The sequence below is a fragment of the Chelonoidis abingdonii genome, chromosome 1 (genome assembly GCF_003597395.2).
Source record: "Chelonoidis abingdonii isolate Lonesome George chromosome 1, CheloAbing_2.0, whole genome shotgun sequence".
Lineage (NCBI taxonomy): Eukaryota > Metazoa > Chordata > Testudines > Testudinidae > Chelonoidis > Chelonoidis abingdonii.
Window position 1 is genome coordinate 130,620,011 of NC_133769.1, and position 27,764 is coordinate 130,647,774.

General features: G+C 41.1%; 1 protein-coding gene across 7 annotated transcripts in view; it reads right to left on the reverse strand.

The window, feature by feature from the left end:
- Window positions 1-981: 981 nt before the first annotated feature.
- The window catches only part of SCUBE1 (signal peptide, CUB domain and EGF like domain containing 1), a 302,108-nt gene continuing 275,325 nt past the window's right edge, over window positions 982-27,764 (reverse strand). For all 7 annotated transcript variants that reach the window (XM_032762480.2, XM_032762488.1, XM_032762487.1 and 4 more), the window contains 6 exons: window positions 26,599-26,766; window positions 25,519-25,680; window positions 19,976-20,173; window positions 14,973-15,125; window positions 13,414-13,493; window positions 982-4,673 (listed from right to left, as the gene is read on the reverse strand). In XM_032762480.2, coding sequence (XP_032618371.2) covers window positions 4,521-4,673; window positions 13,414-13,493; window positions 14,973-15,125; window positions 19,976-20,173; window positions 25,519-25,680; window positions 26,599-26,766 — 914 coding nt within the window. In that variant the 3' untranslated portion in view covers window positions 982-4,520. The remainder of the gene's footprint in view (window positions 4,674-13,413; window positions 13,494-14,972; window positions 15,126-19,975; window positions 20,174-25,518; window positions 25,681-26,598; window positions 26,767-27,764) is intronic.

A 27,764-nucleotide genomic window follows, 5' to 3' on the forward strand; every position in this document is an offset into this window, starting at 1 on the left:
CATAAGAACATTTTCAAATTGAACAAAAAAAAAAAGGTCATTTATGGATATGGAATTAGGTCATCACAAATTAATACATTTTTCAATTGCCCTGTAACACGTGAAACCATAAATGGGAGATCATTTGTCNTATTGAAGGCAATACTCAGCTGAGGATCTGACCCATTGAATTTAGTGCCCTGTTTCTGGCTGTGCTCAAATGAAACCCACATGCTTACCCATAACAGTTATTAACAATTAGTAAATATGATGATTTTGGCATTATTATTCAGCAACTTCTAATTACTGCAGTCTACAAGATCACAGAAAGTATATTCAGTTTGTCGTTTTTGTGGGAGATGAAGAATAATTAGGGATGATTCATTACCATCTCTCTAAAACAATAAGTGCAGAATATAGGATAGGAGGAGAGACTTAAAAAATAAGTGCTACCGGTGTTCAGCTTTTAAACATAAGAACATTTTCAAATTGAACAAAAAAAAAAAGGTCATTTATGGATATGGAATTAGGTCATCACAAATTAATACATTTTTCAATTGCCCTGTAACACGTGAAACCATAAATGGGAGATCATTTGTCGCACTAGATTTAGATGCAATATTCTCCATTAAGGTAAGACCTATCATTTTTTTCACACCTGCAATTTGCAATTTTGAATCTCTCATATTTTGGTATTATGAAGGTGCCTCTCTCATGAAGAGGGAAGCATCATTAATGCCCCCATTTCTCCCATGTGCTTTGAGTCTCAGAATTTTGATAGCTTATCTCCACCTACAAAACAAGATATTTCTTGCTCTGCTGCTATTACTGAATGGTGACATGTTCTGAGAAACTGCCATATCATTCTGTGACTGCTGTCAATTAAAATACAAACATTCACAAATAAGAGGCTCAACTCACATTAATGTGGCACCGTATTCTATTTGATGAATGACAGTTTCTGCCAATATAAGTCACCAACCCAGTTTTTCAAAGCCCTCACAAAGCCCTCACACATACTATACTTTTGGATGGTGATTTTTAATAGCAATTTTTACTTTTATCATATAAGTGAAACATTATATGTGTTTTTATGAAAACCAGCTTGCATTAACAACAAGAATCCCAAATCTGCTTAGAAAATATTATCTACCACTTGATGCTAACCTTTTTCATTAGAAATTTGCACATCTGCCTGTCACATTTCTAAGGAGAAACGCAAACATCACATAAAATATATGATTTTCTACATATACAGTATAAGAAACATTCAGTATGTCAGCTATATACTTGTAATGGCCAAATTGTTCTCTTGATTGCAGCACAATCAATGATGCAAATTCTACCCTTATTACGTTGGAACAAATCAATAAGTGTTGCATCCATGTAGTGGAGGGCATCATCAGAGTTAGGCCTGGTCTATACTGGGGATTGCAGCAGTTAATGGCCAGATACCAGAGTAGGTGCATCGGTACAAACCTCTACTGTAAACAAGTTAAACTGCAATAAGTACCAGTGTAGCACAGCCATTTTAAGCTGGAGTAAACTGCACCAGTGCAAACCATAGTTTAGCTTGCTTCCGCTAGTGGTTTCCACTAGTCCAGTTATACTGTTGGCTGGCCACCAATGGCCGTGATCAGGGCAACTCCCTAGTGTAGACAAGCCCTTGTCCTGGCTTCATACCAGTGTAACTGAAAGCCCTAAAAGCATTACTGAACTACAAAGGAATTCCTGACCTGCAAGGGAAATTACCTTGTGCTGTGCTGCAAAAAAAATCATTTGTCCTGCAGGCCAGTAATATTTTACAGTGATGTTGGGACCAATCCTGCGAGTTGCTGAATGGGAGTTTTAGGTGCCACATAGTCTGCATGAGACATTCAGTACTGCGCAGCATTAGACCCAGACTTATTTCCTTAGACTGAGAAATGCAGTTTGAAAGTTCAGAGAACAATGTGCAGCCTTCAGGAAATCATGGTGTTATATCATTTCTTTAAATTGTGTGTCTTCTTTTGAAAATTTCAGTCAGTTTTCCAATATCTTTAAGTTGGATTGCGGTAATCATGACCAGTTCAACCATTTTGGATAACCTCTGGGACACCTTTGCAATGTTCACATCACTCTGAAATATTATGTTTCTTTGTAGTGGTCTTTGAGCTTTCAGATTTATACATGTATATTTGTGATCATCTATATAGATTCTCATATTATTCACTGCACTTTATTGTACAAACTATGTATAATTATTAGCATTTCTACTAGCCCACGCCTCCCTACATTTAGCAAATGGTTTTTCCATTCTACAAACCCACTAGGGCGAGCACGGATCATACATTCCTTGGGACACCCATACTTGGACTCCTACTAGGCAATAGTGATGAGTTAAAAAATTAAGTTCATCATCCTCTCCCCCAAATGGCTAAATGGCCAGATTAAAAAACGGGATTCAAACCAAACAGGTATCTTTCAGGAAGTGGCAATCCAGTTCAACTGTAGCCAGGAGAAAGGAACAGAAATTATTGCCTGTAAAATGTAAATTGGAAATTAAGAAAGCCAAATAGGAGTTTGAAGAGTGATTAGCCAGAAAAAAACATATGCATATAAATTAGTGTAAAACATCTTCAAAGTATATATCAGAAGCATGAAGTCTTTGAGAGAATTCATAGGTCTCTTGGATTATCAGAGAGATAAGGGAACAGTAGAAAAGCAAAGTTAAATGATTTATTTGCCACAGTCTTCACCACAAGAGATATTGGGGTGATACCTACTCTCCTTAGATAATAAAGAGGAGGGACGAAGGGGAGGGTGGTAAACTTCCCTAGGAAATTAAACAAATTACCAGGCCCCAGGTGGTACACGTCCAAGAGTTCTGAAGGAACTGAAAAATGCAGTGGCCATGGTGCTAACAAAAATATACAATCTCTCATTGAAATCCACTGTTATGTCAGTGAATTGATGGGGATTACAGGATTCTTGCACCTTCTTCGCATGCATCTAGTATTTGTTGCTCTCAGAAGATGGCTGCTAATCTGACCTACTATGGACATTTCTTATGTTCCTGTGAAGCTAATGGATGTTTTAGGTGTGAATCTGCTACTGAAGTAAGCGGGAGTTTTGGATGGCCAAGGAATGTAGGATTAGGCTACTCGTGTATATTTAATTAATTTAAAAATATTTCAGATGGATTGCAAAAATTATTTCTGTTTTTTTCCCTTTAGAAATTTGGCTTATACAAGAGGTATATTTCTGTAATGATTTGGAGATGGCAAATCTAATGTAAAAGTTAATCTCTCCTGAAGTCCTATTCATTGCTTCTTTCTCAGTAGTAACTCCCATTGATTTTGATGTAAGGAGTACCTGAATAAGGAGGAAGAATAGGACTATTTGCTGAATGAGATACTGTAAAGTAGTTAGCAAAATGAATTTTACATTAACTAAAATCTCTCATCCTTCCACCGAATAATTTATGCTTGACAAGACTGTCTAAGTGAAAGTTATTCTTTTCTTGTATCATAAAATTCAAAGATACTTCAGTTTGGGATAAACAGAAGTTACAAGCACTCAGAGAAGTTATTTAATCATCTAAATGAAGTCACAAATAGATACGAGTAAATACTGTGCGTGGGAGTAGAGATTTAAGCCTGAGTAATATTTACAGTAACTAAAGATAATATTACTAATGTACCCACAAATAGAAGTATATATTTATATATTTATATATTGTACTTAATTAGATGCTCTAATAAGGAAAATAAAAACAGACTACTACTTTTTTTTCTTTGTTTCTCATCCACCCTATTGTAAAAGTCTTCAAAGAGACCCAATGGCATACAAAATTCCATGACTGTATCCGCAGCAGGACAGGTAGTGGTAGACCTTTGAAGAAGGCTATAATAGGGCAGATAAAACAGAGAAGGCATGGGATTCAATCTTGTATAATCCATAAAACAAAATTATACATCCATTTCCTTTTTTTTACTTCCTTTCCCCCCCCTTTTTTTTTTGGTTTATACTAGAACAAAGTCTCCACAAAACCACAAATGGGAAATAACAAAATTTAGATTTTTTTTTGTTCTCTTCTAAAATTTCAAATATAAAGTTCAAGTGCAATTCAAAATCCAAATAGTATTTATGCTACATACTCCTTTCTATCACAAAACAGGTAGTTTGTTTAACCAGGTTGAACAGGTTTCTTCTTTGCTTAGAAGAAAACTATTTTTGCTAGAAAATAAAAAGGCTTAGAAAATATACTTTCTAAAACAAACATTTTCAAATGAAACATGAAGACACACTAGTGCAGACACAAATTTGGATCTTCAATTGGATGCACTCAAGGATCCACAAGTATTCTTCTTTGTAGTAAAAATCCCATTCAGAATATTGGCTTTTAACAATTATAAAACATTATAGTTATTCTTCAATATATAATTGAAAATAAAGACTGCAAAATATAGCTTTCCAATTAGCAAATGTTTCTACTGTGGAGTAAAATACAGTATTTGACAGGAATGCAAAATAACCCCAAATTGAATATCACTAGGAAGCTATTTGTATGGTCGTAGAAATCTGGAAACTTTTGATCGCAGTAACTTTATAAACGATCGTGGAAACATCTCCTTTGACTCTTGTGCTGTGTACTTGAAATAGTTTTGAGGATGTGCCAATACATCAAAGAGAGCTTTGATCAATTTCTTGTCCTAGGAGAGACCAAGTATATATTAGACACATATTGTGATTGTGTTAGTTTTTGCACAATTTTTAAAATCAATGTTCACTAAGATTTTTTTTGGCAAAAGCTACCATTAGGCAAAGCAGGTTAAGTATGCTCAAGTCCATGTTGCTTGTTGCAACTTGTACCTATCATAAGCCTTTCTCCCAAATCTGGACCTTAGCGTCCAAAATCTGGGTGCTTAGCATGAACCTCCAAGCTTAATTACCAGCTTGGATCTTATCTCGCTGCCACCAGACCAGGAATTACAGCGCCTGTCTCGCTCTGGTCCCCAACTTTCCCTGGAGGGACCCAAGACCCAGAGCTCTGAATCTTACCGCGCAAGGGAAATACTCATTCCCTTCCCCCTCTCTCTCCCACCCAGATTTTCCTCTCTGGCTAACCTGAGAGTATTGATGCAATCTCTTTTACATCACAATACCAAGAAGCAATTCTCCTCTATTCCAAAAGAGACAGACCCCAAATGCAAGGAAACAGAAATATTCTATCTCTCTTTCCCCCTCCCACAAATTCCCTGGTGCTGCAGAGCTTATCTCTGTAGATCTAACACAAAGAGAATTCCCTCCCCTTGTCCTTCAGCCTACCAGAGAGAAAAACTCAAACAAGTCTTAAAAGAAAACTTTATATAAAAAAAAGGAAAGAAAAGACGATCAAAATTTTCTTCTGTATCAAGATGACAATAATACAGGATCAATTGCTTAAAGAAAAAATGAATAAACAGTCTGATTCAAAAAGATATCCAATTTGAAAATTCCAGCAAGTTACACACATGTAAATACACCCAAACAACATAAAAGCCTAATTGTTTTTCTACCTGTACTTAAATTTGGAAACAGAAGATTAGAAGATAAAAAGAACCTTCTCATAGCTGAGAGACAGACAAAAGACACAGACCCAAGACAAAAAAGACCCACAAATTCCCTCCCTTAAGCTTTTTAAAAAATCTGGTTTCCTGATTGGTCCCCTTGTCAGGTGTTTGGTTCCCTTTGTTAACCCTTTACAGGTAAAAGAAACATTAACCCTTAGCTATCTATTTATGACAGTACCATACTATTGTACCATATTGTACTAACTTCTCCATTTTAATATGTGTAATTAGTGCTTATGGTGGGTGCCAGGTTGATGCATTCAAGCATCTTGTTAACCACAAAATGGGTACAATATGGTCAATAGTATTGCAAACTACCTGACACTGATCTTCCAGTGTTCAACCTCTTTCCACAAGAGCCTTCGGTCTGTGTGTAAGAGGGCAGTTTGGTCTCCACATCCTATTCAAGCATGGAGTTCTCTAAGTACCTCATCCTGTAAGATGTTAATGCCCCAATTCAGCACAGTACTTAGGCATATATCTAACCCAGTGGTCGGCAACCTTTCAGAAGTGGTGTGCCGAGTCTTCATTTATTCACTCTGATTTAAGGTTTCGCATGCCAGTCATACATTTTAAGAAGGACTCTTTCTATACGTCTATACTCTATAACTAAACTATTGTTGTATGTAAAGTAAATAAGGTTTTTAAAATGTTTAAGAAGCTTCATTTAAAATTAAATAAAAATGCAGAGCTCCTCGGACTGGTGGCCAGGAGCCAGGCAGCGTGAGTGCCACTGAAAATCAGCTCGTGTGCTGCCTTTGGAACCCGTGCCATAGGTTGCCTACCCCTGGTCTAACCTTACACATGTGACTAAAGTGAGACAGGGCCTGAGGGACCTCAAATCTCACTGACCAAATCCTTGGAGGACTGGGCCTCCAAAATGCCCGCTGTGGTTGGTGGTTATTTTGTGATGTCTTCAGTAGGAACAAGACTGAACTCATCAACTCACCATCTCTTCTAGGCATACAACAATGAACGTTGGCCACTGGAGACATGGCATGATTTGAAGCAGTCCCCGACTCACTCTATATTTTGTAATTTCTAAGTCAGTTTTGATCTCGCTTGGGGTATGATCCAACACGCATTGAAGTCAATAGAAATATCTCCAGGGACTTCAACAGGCATTGGATGGGGGCCCAAACACAAATGTAAATGAGGAGTAATAGCAATGCACTTACACTGGAGTATGACGGCCCCTATATTATTACTCTCATGCAGGACTAATGGGGCACACAAACTGCCACGCAAGGCAGGAAGAGGTTAATGGGCTACCAAAGGCCCAATCCGCCCAAACAGAGACACCTGGAGCAGGAGACAGGCTTTCAGGGAGAGGTTTAAAAATAAGAGCCCTGCTCAGTTGGAAGAAGCGGACACAGAGAGCAGACATAGAGCTCTCACTATGGGAGAGGCAGCTAGCTAGGGCCAGGCACTGGGGAAGACTGGTACCTAGTAGATTTCCCAGAGGAACGGGAACAGTTTATGTTGCTTCATATTTGCTGTGATTTTGAGTGCCCTGGGAGGGTAGACTGTAAGAGACCTCTCTGGAAAGTTAACTCAGAAGGAGTTGGGGGCTGGATGGAGCAGAAGAAGACCAGCTGGAAAACTGAGGCTGAGTGGCTGCTGCACTGTACAATACTGCAAGAGGGTGCTGTGGTCAGAACATGCTATACTACATGTTGGAACATGCAGGCCAGTGATTAGCTGCTGGAGATAAGGGGACATGTGACTATTGACTGACACCCCACCCAGTTTGGTAATCAGGAAAGATGGAGAAGGTGATATGTCTGTTGATGATGGTGCTGCAGCAGATAGCTGTGCTACTGTGGTAGCAGGAATAACAGCAGACCCAGCTGTCCTCCTGCAATTGATGGAGAGCCTGCAGAAACAAAAGGGGGCACACTTTGTCACTCAGCGGTGGTGGCAGAGGCTCAATTATAGCAACAAGAGTGCTTGTGGAAGCAGCCAGGCCACAGAGTTCTGGGGACTTTGGCTTCTACTGGAAAGAGTAGCTTAGGCTGCCTGGTCCCTGGCCTGGCAAAGTTGGGGGCCAGGGAATGACCTGCAGCCTTTCCTCTGTACCTTTGAATGAGTGGCTGGCAAGAGTCTACTTGGGTAGCCCCCATAGCACTGTTTCTGACAGGAGAGGTGAAGGCAGCCACTCGAGTAGCAAATGATGAGCAGGTGGGCTCATATCCTGTGGTGAAGGCTGCCATCGTGGATAGACTGGGACTGACTTCAGAGAGGTACTGGCACCATTTCAAGGCTAAAAAATTCCTGCATAGAGCATGACCGCAGGCTCAGAGGTTCTGGCACTTTGCTGTCCAGTGAGTAATTCCATACAGAAAATCATGGCAGCTGAAGGAGCCAAGTGGCCTGAATGGTCTGGCAGACTAGGAGTGGCTCACTGGGGGAGACAGGAAGAAGGGATACCCCAATCTGGGAAGTTTCAGGGAAGCTCTTGATGGGAGAGAGTCCCAAGTACCTTGAAACAGGAGGATACACAGGTTCTAGCAGGGCTGCTCCAGTCAATTCTGCTATCTAGGGAGAGTGCTTCTGTCCTTCTGATGCAGCTAGGCTGGGCATATCAGGAAAGACTGCCTGATCATAGGTGCTTGAACTAGGGGTGCTGGGGGTGCTACTGCACCCCTGGCTTCAAGTACATAATGTTCAGGGTCTACAGTTTAGTTAAATGGCTCTCAGCACCCCCACTATACAAATTGTTCCAGCACCCATGTGCCTGATAATGGAATGTAATTACCTGCGCTGGGATCCTTTTTGAATGACACTGGAGCACAGTCATATGTGGTATTTATTGGTCTGGGAAGAGTGTCAATGAAAGGCCTTATGGTCATGGGGTCAGGTTACAGGCATACCCTTGACCAGGAAAATGGCAGGTTGGCAAAGATGATGGACCGGCACCTCCCTGAAAACATCTCATGTGTACATGGCAAGAAGTAGGTTTACACCACAGCAGAGGCTGAGCTGGGGCGACAGGGCTGCAGAGGTCTGCTATATATTGGGGTAACAATGAACCTTGCGTGGCTGGTGATTTTTGGAAGAGAATGGCGTGATATCCCAGTTCTGATGCGCAGGAAAGCAGCACAAAAACTGGCAGAGATGTAAGGTGTCATGAACCCAGAGCAATAGTCTTTGTGAGTGAGCCAGTGTACTTTTTATTCCTGCTAATACACTTCTTCATCTCAGCAGGCAACTGGCCTCTTTTCATGAAAATAGTTATTATATGTCAGCCACATCATGGGAGTCTCCCAACTTATACACCTTCCTAGGTGGCAGACAGCACTGGATCTTTCCTTACACCTTGAGCAATGCATTTGGTAGAAAGCGATAGTACACTGTCAGAGAGGACAAGTATATCTGTCCTTTGCAGGTGTGGATCTGGCCTACAAACAACAGTGGAGGATGTCATTCTGCTCTCTTGGCCCACCAGGAGTGTGAACAAATGCCCATTGTTGCCTTCTTACTGCAGTCACTTAATAGACACTATCAACGTAAAAATCAGACCTCTGTCTAACACTGTGTGTTAACACCTCTTATTAATTCAAGAGATTCGAAAAAAAACCAAAGGGTGAATTTTTGGCCTCATTGAAGTCAGTGGCAAATTTCCCACTGACCTAAATGAAACCAGGATTTCAGCGTTTCCCCCTGTTTTTTCATTTCCTTTGTTTTGTCCACTTGACATTTGCTTTGCCCAAATAGTGAGTCGGTTTATTTCCTCTGTTGTTTGTTTGGGTTTTGCACACAGCAACATGGGAGTGAAAAGCATGTAGACAAAAAGGAAAATTTGGTTGTGAAAAATCACAGAATTTGTCTTGAGTACTCAAGGGCAGGAGTAGGACATGAAACTACTTTTGTCTCACTTTTGAAAATGGACTAGATTTTAAGTGGACTAAGTGCCTTGTTGTATAGATGGTTTGGGTCCAGGGTACCATCAGCTGAGCACACTTCCTCTCACTAGTAACTATTTAAAATGCTAGACACAAAGGTCGCTCTAGATACATCATATTAAACTACTGTATCTACCCTGTTGACATTAAACACAGCAAGCTTTTTATCTTTCAGCCACTACTCTAGTTTTTCCCCTTCTATAAGAACTCAAGGAAGGCCAAATCTCCAGGCTCCAAAAATGGTTTTGGAAAGTCCTGTATGTTGTGGAACTGGTCTGGGTGATCTGTGTTTGCAGGAAAGGCAGGATGATGAGCGGTTGAGCTTGCAGAGAGAAACATTTTGGAAGGGTGACAGCGGAAGAGGCCTGAGGATGTAGCCAGGGAGTCCACACCAGTAGGTATTTTAGCAGATCTCACCTTCCAAAAAAATCCAAGTTCAGACATCTGAGCGTGGACAGGCAAAACCGAGGGCATGGTTACACTTGCAGATGTAGAGCACTGTGAGTTAAACCTGTCGTCGGAGAGTGCAGTAGGGAAAGTGCTGCAGTCTGTCCACACTGACAGCTGCTTATGCACTGGCAATGGCCACATTTGCAGCACTTGCAGCAGCTTTGGGAGCAGTGCATTATGGACAGCTATCCCAGCATGCAAGTGACTGCAACGTGCTTTTCAAATGTGGGGGGTGGGGTGGAGTGTGACAGGGAGTGTGTTGTGTGTATGTGGGGGGAGAGAGAGTGGGGTTTTGGGGAGCTGAGAGCATGTCAGCATGCTGTCTTTTAAGTTCAGACAGCAGCAGACCCCTCCTCCCCCATCACCTCTCTCTCTATCACACAGCATTCCACAGTAATGCTTGCATGCCGACTGTCAGAAATGGAGCTTTGAAAGGGCATTTCTGCATTCCTACAGGAGTTCAAATGATGAAAAGAGTGGCCACAGACTTAAGGGGATTATGGGACGTTTCTGGAGGCCAATCAGAGTGCAGTAACCCAACACTTCGTTCACACTGGCACTGCGGCGCTCAAGTGGGGGTGCAGCAAATGTTATTCCACTCGCCAAGGTGGATTACCAGCAGCGCTGTAGCTGTGGAGACAGAGCGCTCTACCTGCCTTGCCAGTGTGGACGGGGAATGAGCTAGGGCGCCCGGGGCTCCTTTATTGCGCGGTAACTTGCAAGTGAAGCCAAGCCCTGACATGCAAAGGAACCAACACTACCAATTTACAGTAGTGATTAAAGGTCATAATGTATCTGATTCAAATTGACCTTACCTGACCTCCGGAGCCTTAACTGGACAGTGTCACCTGGCACAGTTAGGACTGCCAACTTTCTGTTTGCAAAAAAACAAACACTCTTGCCCTGCCCCCACCCAACACTGAGGCTCCATCCCTGTCCCACCCCTTCTCCAAGACCTCACCTCTGCTCACTCCATCCCCCCTCCCTCAGTTGCTCGCTCTTGTGACATTACATTATTCTTTATGGAAATATGCTTATGATATGGATATGGCATAACTGAGATTTATTTTATGCAAGATGGGTCTTGTAAAGGTATCATTGGAAAGGTTATAATTTACTGAATGTGATTATCCAATTTTCATGCATGTATCATTTCTGTATCTAAAGTTAGGAATATTGGCTATATAACAATTACAACTGGGTGTGTACTTGGGAAATACCCACCAGAAAACAGGCTATCAGCCTTGATGGGCCATTAGGAAGAAACAATAAGACTCTGAAGATACTAATCTGTCTCCTTCCTGAGAAGCCTCCTGGGATGTTGCTTTGACACTACAAAGTCATATAGTCATGTCACCTGGTACTAAACACACCTCGGACACTGCTGGAACTTTTCCACTGGAAACAAAGGCTTCCCGCCTTACGTAAATTCTATTTAAGACTGGGGAGTAAGGCAAACAGGACTCTTCTCCATTGCCTTCCTGCCCAAGAAGATTGACAGCTGAAAGTATGTGAAGATACAAAGGAACTGAGCAATAGGAAGTTCAGTTGTCCCTGTTCGGGGTGCAGAGTCCGGGTGGTGCTTATCTCAGGTGGCTCCCATAAGCGGCTGGCATGTCCGGCTCTTAGGCAGAGGGGTCAGGGGGCTCTGTGCGCTGCCCTCGCCCACAGGTGCTGCCCCTGCAGCTTCCATTGGCCACAGTTCCTGGCCAATGGGAGCTGTGGACCTGATGCTCGAGCCCCTATGGCCACCCCGAAGCCGGAGGGACATGCTGGCTGCTTCCCAGGAGCTGTGTGGAGCCAGGACAGGCAGGGAGTCTGCCACAGCCCTGCTGCGCCGCTGACCAGACTTCTAACAGCCCAGTCAGTGGTGCTGACAGGAGCCACCAGGGTCCCTTTCTGACCGAGCGTTCTGGTCAAAAACTGGATACTTGGCAAACCTAAGCACAGTCTGTGATCAAATGCACAAGACAGGGAGAATTAACAGGAACAAAAATAAATCAAAGTAGATGGAGGTGACACAAACCTAATTTACTGGTGTCTTCAAACTACCCTTATTAATGTTTGAGAGATGGCAGTTGTACATGTACAGCAACTGCTTTTAATAAAGTTTCTGTAATATTTATTACTTTAAGTCATTGCAAGTAGGTTGTAATATACAAAGATATCTTCAGGGGAGATACAATCATAATAATTAACAAAATGCTCACTCAGCTCATTATGAGTCTGCCCAGGCTTCTGGAAATATCTAGTTCCCATGGGGGCTATCTCCATACTACAGGCTAGGAGTGTGATTCTAAGCTTGCACTGTATACTCTTGCTAGCTGGTTGACAGCTAGTGTGATTATAAATAGTGCAGCTGCAGTAACACGGGCAGCAATGACACAGTTTAGCTGTGCTGAGTCCACATAGGGTGACCAGATGTCCTGATTTTATAGGGACAGTCCCGATTTTTGAGTCTTTTTCTTACATAGGCTCCTATTACCCCCCACCCTGTCCCGACTTTTCACATTTGCTGTCTGGTCACCTTAAGTATGCATGCCAGCAGCAGCAGCAGCATGGCTTAGCCATGTCCAGTACAAACCTATGTGCGCCTCATGGATACATGTTGAGTATGCACCTGCAGGGTTCAGGCGAGCTTGAATTTGGCATGGCTAAGTCATGCTGCTGCTGCCAGTGTTACCATGGCTATTTATACTCATGCTAGTTCTCACCACAATTGTGCAAGTATGTGGAAATCACACCCCAACTCATGATATAAACACAGCCTGGGCCTGTTGGAAACCTTAATAAAAGTATTTGCACAATCACCATCATAGTGACATAACATCAGTTCATTTGTATAGCCACTCCCCTACTAGTATCTTCATACAGCCATCAATTCTAAATCCCGTGTAGCACTTCTGTCATGTCAGTAGCATGGACCCAAATCAAACCATGGGATTCATACATCGTAACTAACTGTTCACAGTCTCCCAGGATTTTGGCATTTTGGGTTGGAATTTTGCAGCTTGGTCCCATTAACTCTTGGGCTAAATGTAGAGCATTCAGAATCCAACTGCACTGATTGACTAGTGCTATCCACAGAAGGTACATTTGAGGGGAATCGCTTTATGGAATAAAGTTTCATTCTTTTAGTTCAAGCACAAAGATTACGCAGACATTAACAAGTCTTTATAAATTGCTTCCTCCTAATCTATTAATTAGAACTCTATTGCTAATCTGAATTCCAATATTTTTCATGGCTGTGCATGTGCAGAAGGAAAAATATTGGCACAGAATTTTGTTCTGAAATGATCACAGCCGGATTTAATAAAAATGCGGAAGCTGTGGAAGTGACAGCTTGAATCCTGAAAATGGTGACTGACAGACTCAGTGATGTCAGCTAGCTAGAGCTGAACTCTTATCTTAGCACTAACATAGTGTACGTATGTGTCAGTAAACTGAGTAGTTAGCCTTGCTTAGCTAAAGGAAAGTGGACATACTTTTAGAATTTCTTGATGATTTTCTGATGCATATAGTCGTCCATCTCGAACAATGTCTTCTATCAGCTGTTGGTAATCCTCTGAAAAATAAAGAGTAAAGGAGATGGTAAGCCAACAGTAACCATCACAGAAGTTAGTATCCAGACAACTGCTAACTAGCCAGAAAGCATTTGAGAGGCAAATTTAGTTTTATTCTCACTCAGCGTCTCCAGTACCATGGAAATTTAATATAATCAGCTTAATACTTGGAGCTCTATACTGCCTTTCAACTGAGGTTCTTGGTTTTCTTTATAACTGTGAATTTAGCTTCAGAAAACCTTTTATAAGGCAGGTAAGTACTATTATCCATATTTTACAGATAAAGAAACTGTGGCACAGAGATAATAAGTGACTTGTCAAGGTTACATAGGAAGTCGGTGGCCCAGCCAGGAATAGGTTCCATATCTTCTGACTCCCAGATCTGTGTCTCCAGACCATCTCTCCTCTTGACCTTTAAATCACCTCCCGCATCCCCAGCCTAATTCCGGACTGACTAACAATTCAGAAAATTGCATTAGTGTTTGGGAAAAGAGATGCGCTAACAAAGAAATACATCCATACTTTTAAAACAGTAGTTAGTAGTGGAAATCAGGTGGGCCCCAACTTTCCGGTGGACAGGCAATGACACACTGTGCTAGCTCAGCTTCTCCCCCAACACCATCACCTCTTTCTAGTCCAGGGCCCCCAGACACAGGGCTTCATCTGCCGAGCTGGGCACGCACATGGGGTGGCTCAAAAAATGGCAAGGCAGAGCTGCCGGAGCGTAGCTTTCTGAAGGGTGGGCGCATAGCTCCGTCCTGGATTTCAAGTGCCCAAATGATGCTCCATGCCACTATGGCAATATTACAGCCCCGCTCAGATTTGGGTGGGCCTCGATGCTACACCCATGTTTTAAAAGGAAATTTCCCATGGAATATATGCCAAAGAGGCATCTTTGACCTATTTCCAGATGAAGATCAAGACATTGGTTAGTTTTATGAGGGTTGCTGGTGATTTTCTTTATTGTATGTTGCAAATGAGAGCTGGTTAGTCATTGGAGATTTCAGTTTCCATTGGAATTATTTGTCTATGCTGCCTTTGTTTTTCAACAAAGTCATATTTTTAATTATATTTTCTTAGGCACCAATAGGCCTTCATGAATGGACTTTCTATAAACGAAGAGCTATCATCAATAGTATTCTCATGATCATTATGATAAACAATGATTAACAAAGAGTTTCACTGGCTTTAATGGTAGCAGGCTCAGACTCAAAGGATTCTGAATCTATCTTGTTAGAGTAAGAATAAGAAAAGATAATAAATCTTAGGTATAGACCTAAAAATAAAAAAAGGGAAAAACATTGAAGACCCAAACATTTTGACAGTCAGCACTAGAAAAATTCACTGAAAAAACAAAAATGAGTCACATCAAGTTCTTTATCCTTCCCGTTTCCCCGCTCCAGTCAGTATGAGATAGATTCAGACACACAGGTTGCTAAATTCAGATATAATACAGAGATGGAAAATGACTGCAGTCTTACCATCGTATGTCACATATGGGACTTGAAATCCTTTGCCACTATTTCCCTCATTTGATTTGAACTGAATCCATAGCTTTCGTGATCTGGAGGTAAATGCTATTGGTCTCTCATACGTCTGACATGTTTCATATGTGGTAATTGACGTAGGGGAGGCTAGACAAATAAATAAATAAATAAATGAAAGATCTTTATAACATAACCTTCCCCGGAGGCAGAGATGTCAACTTTTAGCACACTCATTCATTCACTCATATTTTCTCTTTAAGGGAGGTGATGTTCTTGGGATAGAAGGTATGCCATCATTTTTTGTGCATAAGGGGAAAGCTTCTCTCCAGAAGACTATGGGCAACTCTCCCTTTCTGTCCCAAGGTGGGGTTAGTAGGCAGATAGCAGGATGCAACATGAAATTATTATGATTAGAGCTGATCAAAAAATGGAATCTCCATCCAGTGGGAAAGTCTGACATTTTGAAATTTATTTTTGTCCCAAATCTGGAAGAAAAGTTGAAATTTTGAAATATTTTGTGCAATGGAAATTCCAAAATATTTTGCTTAAGAAACATCAAAGCAACTTTAAGTAAACATTTTGTTTCAATATCAAAACACTGTGATATCATATTCAATATTTATGAAGTATTAAATATTAAAGCCAAAATGAAATGGAAAAATCAAAACAAAACACAAATGTCAAAATGAAAATACTCCATTTCGATCATGAATCATTTAGTAACTTTTCTATCAACAATTCTGTCAAGACTGACATGCTCCTATGGAATACTTTGATTTGAACACAAGAGTTTTTTGTCAGAAAATGCTGTTTTCATTAAAAAATTTTCAACCAGATCTAATTATGACGACTCATATGCCAAGCAGATAGGGCACATTGTGCTAAGCACCATCCAAACGTATTAGAAAGTGGCAGTCCCTGCCCCAGAGAGCTCATACTCGAAGACAAGCTCATAAGACTCCCAGCTTTGGTAGTTTGATGGCACCATATTGGCCATCACATTAGAGCAAAACATCACACTGCAGTGCAATATTAAATTACAACTGACCTTTTGGGAACTAGAAAGGACCCCACAAACACCCCAAGAAGCAGTGATAGTGCTTCAGATCCCACAAATAACAAAGCAGATGGCAGCCCTAAGGTGAAGCCAGTGTTTAAAAAGTAGGCCCTTTTACCTAGTTTAACAGGGACCTGTAGAATTCATATCCACAGGATAATATAGGAAACTACCTTACTGTTGTAAGTTTAAAAGGAGAATTAGGTTTTATGGAGCTGATCCGACTCCCACTGAAGTTAGTGTTAACAGTCCCATTGACTTCAGTGGGATTTGAATCAGACCCTAAATGAGTTCCCAGAGAGAATCAGTATTAAACTGCAGTTAAGACTGAACACCTATCAATAATTTAAGGGTAACAACATTACAGGGATATTGTAATTATCCCCCAAACAAGTCTTACAAAACCAGGAAATTCAGAGGCAAAGTGAAATGTGAGAAAAAGCCAAACACGCTAAAGTATGGAAATGCACAGTGAAAACTCCCAACAGCCTTAACTGTGCCCTGTAGTGATGCTATGCAATAACCACACAATTAAGATTAGCATATAAAAGAGTTTAAAATCCTGGATTAGATTAAATTGATTTTAATTACATTATTTTTTTCTTTTTTTATGGAGTCACTACAGAGCAGAGTTAAGATTGTATTCAAAGAATAAGTGCTGTATTCTAACGAAATGGTTGGATTACTGCTTGAAGAACACAACTCAATTCAGCCTTAACTAAGGAACTATGACCAGCAATTCCATAATAAAAATAACATGTGAAGTTCCATGAGCTAGGATAAATATGTGAAGAACTATTCTCATACTTCTGGGCATAAGAAGAAATTTCCTTCCGTATTTTAGTATTGCTGTTCCTGTAGGAGCATTATTGGCAGTGAAGGTTTTTCCCTGATGCACCCAGCATTGAACAGTGTTGGAATCAGGATACAGGACTTGATGGACCACTGGACTGGTTGTGACGAAGTGGGGGATTTTCTTGTTTTTTTCAATGATTTGCAGGCAGAGTGTGTGGGACTCAATTTCCCTGGGTGTTATTTGCTTAATGAGGTGGTGGGAGAGGGAGTTTGTTGTTATAGAGGACCAGTGGTGACCTTGTCTGGCATTTGGGACCCCGGACAATGGCCTGGAGAATGGATACCCCAGAGACTGGTGACCGGGAGGTCCAGCTCGAAAGTCATAGTGAGTTAGGGCCAGTGGGAGGACAATAAGCTGAGGAGAGAGGATCCTGGTGGCCTGACCAGCTGGTTCCACCAGTGGGGAAACAAAGCATGGATGGGAGGAGAGGAGGCCCAGGTGGCCTGTTTATCTGGGACAGAAGACAAAGGAGAGAGGCAGGGCATGCGGGAAGGTGATACTGGATGCTCAGTTGGAAGAAGGGGATTTCTGGACAAGGGAGAGAGAGCAGCCAGAGCTCACATGGATGCAGGACAGACCTAGATATATTGTCTGAGAGAGGTTAGGTCTGAGGCCCTGAGAGCTTCCTATGCTGTGTTCAGACGTTCAATAAATGCCTCTGTTTTATACTGGCTGAGAGTCACTCCAGTCTAGAAATTGGAGTGGTATTATTCTCTCTGGAAGTGGAGGCCACGGGGGTCCAGAGTGAGTGGACTCCTTGAGGGAGCCCACGGTGAGAGACAGGTGTGCTGAAGGCTCAGAGAGGTGCATTTCCAGGAGGCAGAGGGGGATATGGCTTAACCCCTCAGAAAGAGTGGACACCTGAGAAGGGCTGTCACACTAAAGGGGGTTCCTCCCAGGGACAGTACAGAGCTGCGAGAGAACACGAGTCCTGTGAGTTCGGGACATTGGTATGTCAATTGTTTGGCTCTTATAGAATGATCTGGTTAATTATAACAGATAAGAACTCACTTTGTACTAATCAGAGATACAGGACTGTAAATAGAAATCCTTAAGTATCAAAAGCTGTTGAAACTATTGTACTAATTAAAATAGACTTACTCAATACAGCTGATTTAAAAATCACATCTTTCACACGTGGTGCCTCTTCGTGCTTCGAAGAGAGTTAATTAAACGGTAAACAGAAACTGAAGGCTTAGGGAAAGATTTGAAGAGGGGAAGGACAGATGACAATAATCCATTTGTAGTCGCAACTTCAGATGTAGAGAAATTAACTTTGTATGTGGACACCAAACAGACCCCCATTTTGCTATTTTCAATTAGGACAATTAGCAAATGGAATGCATAGTAAAGACTAGTACATTCTTGCCATGGGACCAGATAATATATTAGTAGAGTGACTTTCCTCATGGAAGGAGCTTAAAGCACTTCTCAGTCTTTATATGCACAGAAAATTTCAGACGTTACTGAAAAGCAGCGACTTCTGGAGCATCTATGTAACAACACATACCAATGCCATACAACAATTTAGAACACGAAATGAACAAAAACCAATGTTATTTTATTACTTATTCGTTGTATTGCAGTAACACCTACAGGCCATATTGTGCTAGGCACTGTACAAACGTAAGAAACAGAGGTCTAAGGCCAGGTCTCCACTAGAAACATACATCGGTATGACTACTTTGCTCAGGGATGTGAAAAATCCACACCTCGTGAATGACGTAGTTCTATCAACCTAACCCCTGGTGCAGACAGCGCTATGTTGATGGGAGAGCTTTTCCTGTCGACACAGCTACTGCCTCTCGCAGAGGTGGATTAACTATGCTGATCTGAGATTTGCACTACACTACAGTGTAGTAGCATCTTCACTAAAGCGCTACAGTGGTGCAGCTGCGCCATTGCAGTGCTTTACTTGGAGACAAACCCAAAGTCTGAGATGAGAAACTATGTGCGGATGACACACGTGGGGCACACCAGATGAGAATGAAATAATCAGTGTATTAAGTAGCAATAATAGCAGAGAATTAAGGATAGCAGAATTTAAATCCCTTCAACATGAATTTGGTCAGAAGACTCTAGGGTTAACATCCCTGCCCTTGCCATTGGATCCTTAATGGCCACAAGTGGCAAACACTTGGGTTTTACATCTCATCCACAAGGAAACGGCTCAAGAAGCACAGTGCCTCATGGCATCATGCTGACTCAGCAATTCTATGTGTGATGTCTTCCTCCTAACACACTTCCTGAAGCACCTAAGTACTGGATGGAGTACTTAGCCAGTACTCCAAGCCAGTACTGATTAGGCCTGATGCTGCTTGTGATAAGTCTTACAAAATCACAGGGGAGGTGTCATGGCACTTATCTGTAGGCTAAACAGAAATTCCAGGAAAACTTTGGGAAACATAACAATATCCAGTTAAATTAACAACTTCTTTCTTCATTACCGCACAGATAGAATACTTGGACTGGAAAAGCAGCAAAGAGTCCTGTGGCACCTTATAGACTAACAGATGTTTTGGAGCATGAGCTTTCGTGGGTGAATATCCACTTCATCGGATGCATGTAGTGGAAATTTCCAGGGGGCAGGTATTCACCCATGAAAGCTCATGCTCCAATACGTCTGTTAGTCTATAGGGTGCCTCAGGACTCTTTGCTGCTTTTACAGATCCAGACTAACACAGCTACCCCTCTGATACTTGGACTGGATAATGACTTATGAGAATAATTTTAGAGATGATTGGCTAGCTCCTCAGCTGGTATAAATTGGCATAGTTCCAGTGACTTCCACGCATCTACACTGGTTTACACTGCCTGAGGGTCTGGCCAGACAAGACTACATTATGTGCCTTCTGATTCATCTGAGACACTTTTTGATGATAATTAACACATTGACTTTATTATTAAAGTATTCTGTTTTAGCACTAGCCACAACTTGCTGTTCCAGCTCACTGAAAAGCCCTTGTAAATAATGTCGGACCAAGCCACTGGAAAATCATTTTTGCACATTTGTCCATTCCATTTGGACATTCCACTCAGATTCCTAGACGTAAATATTTAAATGGCTCATGACTGGCAACTTACCACTTTTTCTCATTACTAAAACATCACCACACTCATCTTCAATTGGAAGAAATATCTCAGGAACCACGATGAGTATTCGCCTCTTTGGGGGTGGATTTATATTCCAAATGCATTCAACATTAGCTGGGTAATCACCAGGATAATTGGGAGACTCGATATAGCCTGTATAATCTCCAAGTTCCCCTCCACAGTGCTGGTCTATGAAGAAACATAAGTTAGCATTTGTGCTTTGAAATATCTTTCAGCTGTTTGAATCTGCCACAGAACACATCCAGATGCCTCCTCGTGGCTTTAGACCTGCGTAAATTCTGTAGCTGGCACTTTCCTTGCAGGGAAAAGCCTTTGACAGAATATTGACTCTTCTGAGTCAGTTGATCTTTGTTTTGCAAACCTAAATCTTAAACCTTGTCTACACATGAAAGTTGAACTGTTTTAATTAAGTTAATGTAGACACTGATGTAGTTAAAAAGGCACAGTCCTTTTGTGTGGACACCAAAGTAGGTTAACAACACTTTGTATCAATTGAGGCCATGTCTACATATAGATATTGCTCTGGCTGAATTTAAATAGTTTTTAAAACAGACTTGGTTGAACCAGTGCAAAGCTCCGTGTATGCACACTCATTTTAGTTTAAGAGTGTCTCATTTTATTTTAGCTTAAATCTATTTATAGTCAATTTAAATTGACATGTCTGGGTACCATTGATTTAAGAGGAACCACACAGCCTTTTATGTGAGGTTAGTTAAATGGTACTATTTTTCATGTAGGCAACCACTACCAAGTGATCAAGGAATTGACTTAAGCTAGATCAAAATATGGCACTCTTTAAAGTGATTTAAAAGTGTCTACACATGGGGGCTACATCAATTTAACTACATCAGTTTCTAAACTTGTTTGTGTAACTCATTACAAATACTCTTTAACAGCAACAAAACAACACAACATATGCACTGGACAGAGTCCAAAACAAACCTTACAGAATTAAGATAAACTTTATTGAGTTAAGTTAAACCTTACTGAACTAGGGTTAATACCTTTTGGATACATTGTATTACAAATGCAATTATGTATGTTTTATAGAATCATAGGGTTATAAGGGACCGCAAGGGTCATCTAGTCTAACCCTCTGCCAAGATGCAGGATTTGTTGTATCTAAACCATCCAAGACAGATGGTTATCCAGCCTCTTTTTGAAAACCTCCAGTGAAGGAGCTTCCACAACGTCCCTAGGCAGTTTGCTCCATTGTTCTTTTGTTCTTACAGTTAGGAAGTTTGTCCTGAGATTTAATCTAAATCTGCTGTGCTGTAGTTTGAACACATTGCCTCTTGTCCTGCTCTCTGTGGCAAGAGAGAACAACTTTTCCTTATCTTTTTTATAGCAGTCTAGCAAGTATTTGAAGACTACTATCATGTCCCCCCTCAGTTTCCTCTTTTCCAAACTAAACATTCCCAGCTCTTTTAGCCTATGCTTATATGACTTCTATTCCATCCCTCTGATCATCTTTGTTACTCATCTCTGGATCCTTTACAGTTTCTCTACATCCTTTCTATACTATTGTGGCATTGCATGTGCCTTCTCTAAAAGGGAGGAGGATGCTAATGTGCCTCCTCCAATATCAACCCTTTCAAGCCACTGCCCATGGAAAGGTATGCATATATTAGCTCAGACTGGATTCTCCAGGAATCAACAAACAAAATACTTTTGGATAAAAGCCTGGAGTTTAACTTGCCTCAGGGCCTTCTTCCTGTTCCAGCAAACAGACATGACTCCTGGTCCATGGAGAGTTCAGTCCTTAGGAAAGGACTGCAAGGACTTGGCCTTCTGCGGCCTCAAAAGACTGGATGCTTGTTCTGTGCTGAAGCTCTGAAGTAACCACAAGGAAACCACTAGGGTGGGGTATTAAAAACTGCACCTGCCAGAGCCCATGTGAGGGTTAGGATGAACTCTGGTGACCTTATAAGCATGCATATAGATTCTTCCTTTCTTTTTTATAAATATGTTTTCTCTGTAATGTTTTTAACCTTAAGAATAAAGTAGGCTTGCTCAGAAACAGCTGCGTGGTAATTTATTTCTGTAACAACTGCACTGTTTATGCATCTCTCTGAAGAGACGGGAAGCACAGGAGTGGCTCTAGACATTTCGCCGCCCCAAGCACGGTGGCATGCCGCGGGGGATGCTCTACCAGTTGCCGGTCCCGTGGCTCCGGTGGACCTCCCGCAGGTGTGTCTGCGGAGGGTCCGCTGGTCCCGTGGCTTTGGTGGACCTCCCGCAGGCGTGCCTGCGGACGGTCCGCTGGTCCCGCGGCTCCACCGAGGCCGCGGGACCAGCAGACCCTCCGAAGGCACGCCTGAGGGAGGTCTACTGGAGCCGCGGGACCAGAGGACCCTCCGCAGACATGCTGCCGAAGGCAGCCTACCTGCTGCCCTCCCGGCGGCCGGCAGAGCGCCTCCCGTGGCATGCCACCCCAAGCACGCGCTTGGCATGCTGGGGCCTGGAGCCACCCCTGGGGAAGCAGGTGTCTAGGGCAACTGGTCTGTGCTGGGAATGACACAGTGTAGGCAAGGTAACTGTCCAGTCTGGAAATACCTGGTCAGATTGATGTGGATCTACACCCAAGAGACACAGCAGCTGAGGAGCTAGAGGCTGAGAGTGGGTACCTTTGCTGGATCACTGAGTGGAAATACAGCTACAATTGCCATGATCTGCACAAATCTATTCTATACCACATCCCTTAAAGGCAAGAGATTAACACAAAATGCCCTCAGACTACAGCAGTTGCTGCAGTCTCAAGACACTCATCTCCAGTCCAGTCATGATAAGATCAGCACTGTTGGCAGGAACTGTAAATTTTAGTGCCAAGTCATAATAACGTAAAAACGGTCATACTGGGTGAGACCAAAGGTCCATCTAGCCCAGTATCCTACCTTCTGACAGTGGCCAATGCCAGGTGTCCCAGAGGGGAAGAACAGAACAGGTAATCATCAAGTGATCCATCCCCTGTTGCCTATTCCCAGTTTCTGGCAAATAGAGGCTAGGGACATGATTCCTGCCGATCCTGGCAAATAGCCACTGATGGACCTAAACTCCATGAATGTATTGAGTTCTTTTGTGAACTGTGTTATAGTCTTGGCCTTCACAACATCCTCTGGCAAGGAGTTCCACAGGTTGACTGTGCATTGTGTGAAAAAAATCCTTCCTTTTGTTTTTTTTAAACCTGCTGCCTATTCATTTCATCTGGTGGCCCCTAGTTCTTGTGTTATGAAAAAGAGTAAATAACACTTCCTTATTTACTTTCTCCACACCAGTCATGATTTTATAGACCTCTATCATACCCCATCCCACTTATTCATCTCTTTTCCAAGCTGTAAAGTCCCAGTTTTATTGATCTCTCCTCATATGGCAACAGTTCCATACCCCTAGTCTGACAATGACTCCTCTCTATGAGGTTGGGTAAATCACTAACCGGCTTTACTTTCCTTCTCTGTAAAGTGTAATAATACTTACCTACTTCACAGCAAGTTTGTAAGGCTGTCTTAAAGTTTTTATAGTACTTTTAACATGAAAAGTACTATGTGTGTGCTAATTATTATGATGCGGGCATAACTCAGTCCTTGGATGCATGTACAGGGTCCTACTGATGTCACATGGAAATGTGCTGTCCATTAGGTGACAGTATTTTCATAATTAAAAAGTAGGACGTTCTGGTGGTTACATTTTTAGAGTCAGAAGATACTTACATTTTGGACAAAACTCCACTTTTTTTTTTTTTTTATACATGTACTGGTGTTGGTATCACCAGCTTTTAACTGAATAGCAAGATGTGCCTGTTTCTTGGACTGGAGGATTTTTTTCCCCAGAAATTTAGTGTTCTGAACAAACATTTTGTATTATTAAAAAACAACAACAACAAAGCACACAACCCAATATTCTGATCAATGAAATGAAAAACTGGGACATTTCAAGTGTCCCCATATGAAATATGGCAACTGTCTAAGTAAAACAGACATATGGTCTCTTTAGCTACCCAAGCTCAGAGTTTGCCTTTTTGAAGAAAAAGGCAAGGGGAAAAAGCAACATGTAAAGTAATAGCCTGATCCTGAGATGTGTTGAGCAATTTAAATTCCTATTGAAATTAGGCCCTAAGATCCTGATCAGTAAATTACTTAAGAGTGTCCCTAATGGGGCTACTCCTATGTTTAAAGTTGGGCATGCATTTAAGTATTTTGCTTAATAACTAGATGCTACATAAGGATCAGAATGTGTATGGGGAAGAGAGATCAATGCAGGGAGCAAAATTAATTGGATCACTTTATTTTACAGTCATCATACTGCTCCCAGTTCCTGGCAAATATCTAATTTACTCTAAATACACTTGAAATGACTAAGGACATCAAAGATTACACATTATATAATCAGAGTGAAAGCTTATGATAGACATATAAACTAATGCTTAGCTTAGAACAGTGGCTCTCAACCCTTCCAGACTACTGTAACCCTCTCAGGAGTCTGATTTGTCTTGTGTACCCCAAGTTTCACCTCACTTAAAAACCATTTGCTTACAAAATCAGACATAAAAATACAAGTGTGTCACAGCACACCACTGCTGAAAACTTGCTGACTTTATTATTTTTACCATATAATTATAAAATAAATCAATTAGAATATAAATATTGTACTTACATTTCAGTGTATAGAGCAGTACAAACAAGTCATTGTCGATATGAAATTTTAGTTTCTACTGACTTTGCTAGTGCTTTTTATGTCGCCCATTGTAAAATAAGGCAAATAGCTAGATGACTTGGTGTACCCCCAGAAGACCTCTGCATACCCCCAGGGTAAGTGTACCCCTGACTGAGAACCACTGGTTTAGAAGACATATGTAATTTAATAATTACAGTGAAACTATCTTAAACGAACACATTAGGGAGCAGCAAAATCTGGTTGCCTAGAAGAAACTGTCTTTAACTAAAGGTCAAATAAAATTGTAGTGGACTCCTTGGGGATACTTTAAAGTGGTAATTTAAGATACGGGATTGCCTATGGTAGGAGATTCTCCGTGCAGATTTCACTGTAGTCAAAGATTATCTGGCACTTTGAACATGCAACCAGTGACATGAGTTCATGAATGAGTGACTATCTCACAGTATTTCATAACTATTAATGGTAGTAATTCAATTTTCAATTATTTTAGCTCTATAGAGACTCAGGATGAGTCACTGGAAAACTGGCATGATCTTGAAAGTTTATGCAAACTGTATGTTGTTAAATTGTAATCTGTACCATTCCAAATTAAAGTGATACAAAGATATTTTATGTACATTCAATGCTTCTTTTCCAGGTTGTGTTTTCAGTGTTTTGATGTTGTTTTCTACCATAGTAAATATTCAGCATCAGTTCTGGTGGCAAGTAGAATTATTTGCTAATGTTAAGCTGCAAAATTCTGGTCTAGCTCTAGATTCTGAACATCCAAAATCTGGGTTATTCAGATCCAGAGTTTTTGTTCAATCACATCACTAACATACAGGAAAATATGAGAAACTTACTTTTACAGTGTGTAACATTAGTAGAGCCATCAAAATCTGTACTTGTATTCCCTGGGCAGCTAATGCAGTAATTTTGACCAAATTCAGGCTGGTAGGTTCCAACAGGACATCTGATACATCTGTGTGTTGTAGAATTGTAGTAGTGGCCAGGAGAACAATGAACTGTACAATAGGAAGGTACATTGTTTTTAGAAAATAACAATTTTAACCGCAGTGACATCTTCCTTTCTCTCTTTACATAATCAGTAATTTCCATACTCCAAAGTATTTATCAGACAGTTAAACAGAAATCGTTTTAATGCATTTTCCTTTTACAATGGACTTTTTATTGGAATCGCGTTCCCAGAACTAAAGCTAAATTCTTACTAATCAAGTAAAATGTACTACATTTATTGCCTTTAAACACAGTGATGTACAAATCGGTCATTTATATCTGAGTTTATAACAAACAGCTAGCCAAAGCCAATAGCTGTCTGCAGCAACAACAAAAATGCCTTTTGGAATTGCAGATGAGAGGTTTTAATTACCAGATGTGAGACAGTGCCATAGTAAACAATTGAGCAAGCGTATAGGTATATAGTCAGACAAACTCCTGCCTCACAATTGTGCCATTTACATGGAAGTTTTCAAACATATACATGTTGTACACATATCATTTCTCTCTGTCATTTTCATAATCAATGTTTAATCTCATATCATCTGTATCATGCACAGTTTTTCAAATTCTTTAAATAAAAATAAAATAAGTAACACTTGAGGGTCAGATCCACATCTGATAAAAAAAAAATCAGTCTAGCTCCATGGAAGTCAGTGCAGCTAGACTGATTTGCACTGGCTGAGGATCTGGCCCTGAATGTGCATGTCATGCATCCAAAAAAATACTATGTTGACTGCTGAGGACTCTCCAATGTCAGCAGTTTATTTCTGGTTTGCAGATCTCCTGACAGTTTAACTCAGTAACACAGAGCTGTCTTTTTCTGAAGGTCTTCAAGTTCTTCAGCACTTCGAAGTGAAAGGAGAAATAGTAGAGAAATTACTAAGCAATATATTTTACAAAATGGGAAAAGCTCTGAAATTTACCTTTTGTTTCACAGTCCTGAAATGAAACGGCGCCTTCGTATTTTGTCACCAGCCCACCACCACATGGAAAACAAAGGGTCCTGCCTGGCTCAGGTTGATATGTACCAAGAGAGCACACACTACAAGGTTTAAAGCCGTCTGAAGAGAAATACCCAGGAGAACACTGCCCTAGAAATTGAATATGGTCAATTAGATTATTAAGTCTACCTCTGTGTGCACAATATAAAAATGTTAGCATTATTTAGCAGTGCTTCCTAAAACTTTAAAAACATAACACTAAACCTATCGATTTTATAAAAACACTTTGCTCAAAACAATGCCAGTTTCTTTGTTTATCAACATTTCTGTTTGGTCTATAATGCCATTAAGGTATCATTATAAAAGCATTTTGCACTTTTAAAGAACCTTTCATCTGAGAATTTCATAGTACTTTAGCAAAATGAATTAACCCTCACAATACCTCTGTGAGGTAGGCCAGCATTCTTATCTCCATTTGATAGATAGGGAAATGAAGGCAAATAGGAGCATGGGACTTGCCAGACTGGATCAAACCTGAGGTCCATCTAGCCCAGCATCCTATCTCTGACAGTGGCCAGCACCACGATGCTTCAAATGAAGCTGTAAGAAACCCCACATTAGGCATAAGTGAGCTAATCTGCACCCCACATTAGGTCTCACTCTGATCTTTAATAGTTAGCATTTGGATAAAGCCCTGAAGTATGAAGTTTAACATCCCTTTCACAAAGTTTGCTTATAACAATTCTGGATATTCTTGATACCCATATAAATGTCCAATCCCTTTTTTAACCTTGTTACATTCTTGGCCCCAATGATTTCCTGGGAAGCACAATTTAATGACATGTTGTATGAGAAAATATTTTGTTTTATTGATTTAGAATTGTCTACATTGTAATTTCATTGAATGTCCTTTTGTACTCGTGTTATGATACAGGGAGAAAAGACGGTTACTCACCTTTGTAACTGTTGTTCTTCGAGATGTGTTGCTCATATTCATTCCAAGTAGGTGTGCGCGCGCCACGTGCACGTTCGTCGGAAGAATTTTCCCCTAGCAACACCCGGCGGGTCGGCAGGCGCCCCCTGGCGTGGCGCCTTTGCGGCACCGTATATATGCCCCTGCCGACCCGGCCGCTCCTCAGTTCCTTCTT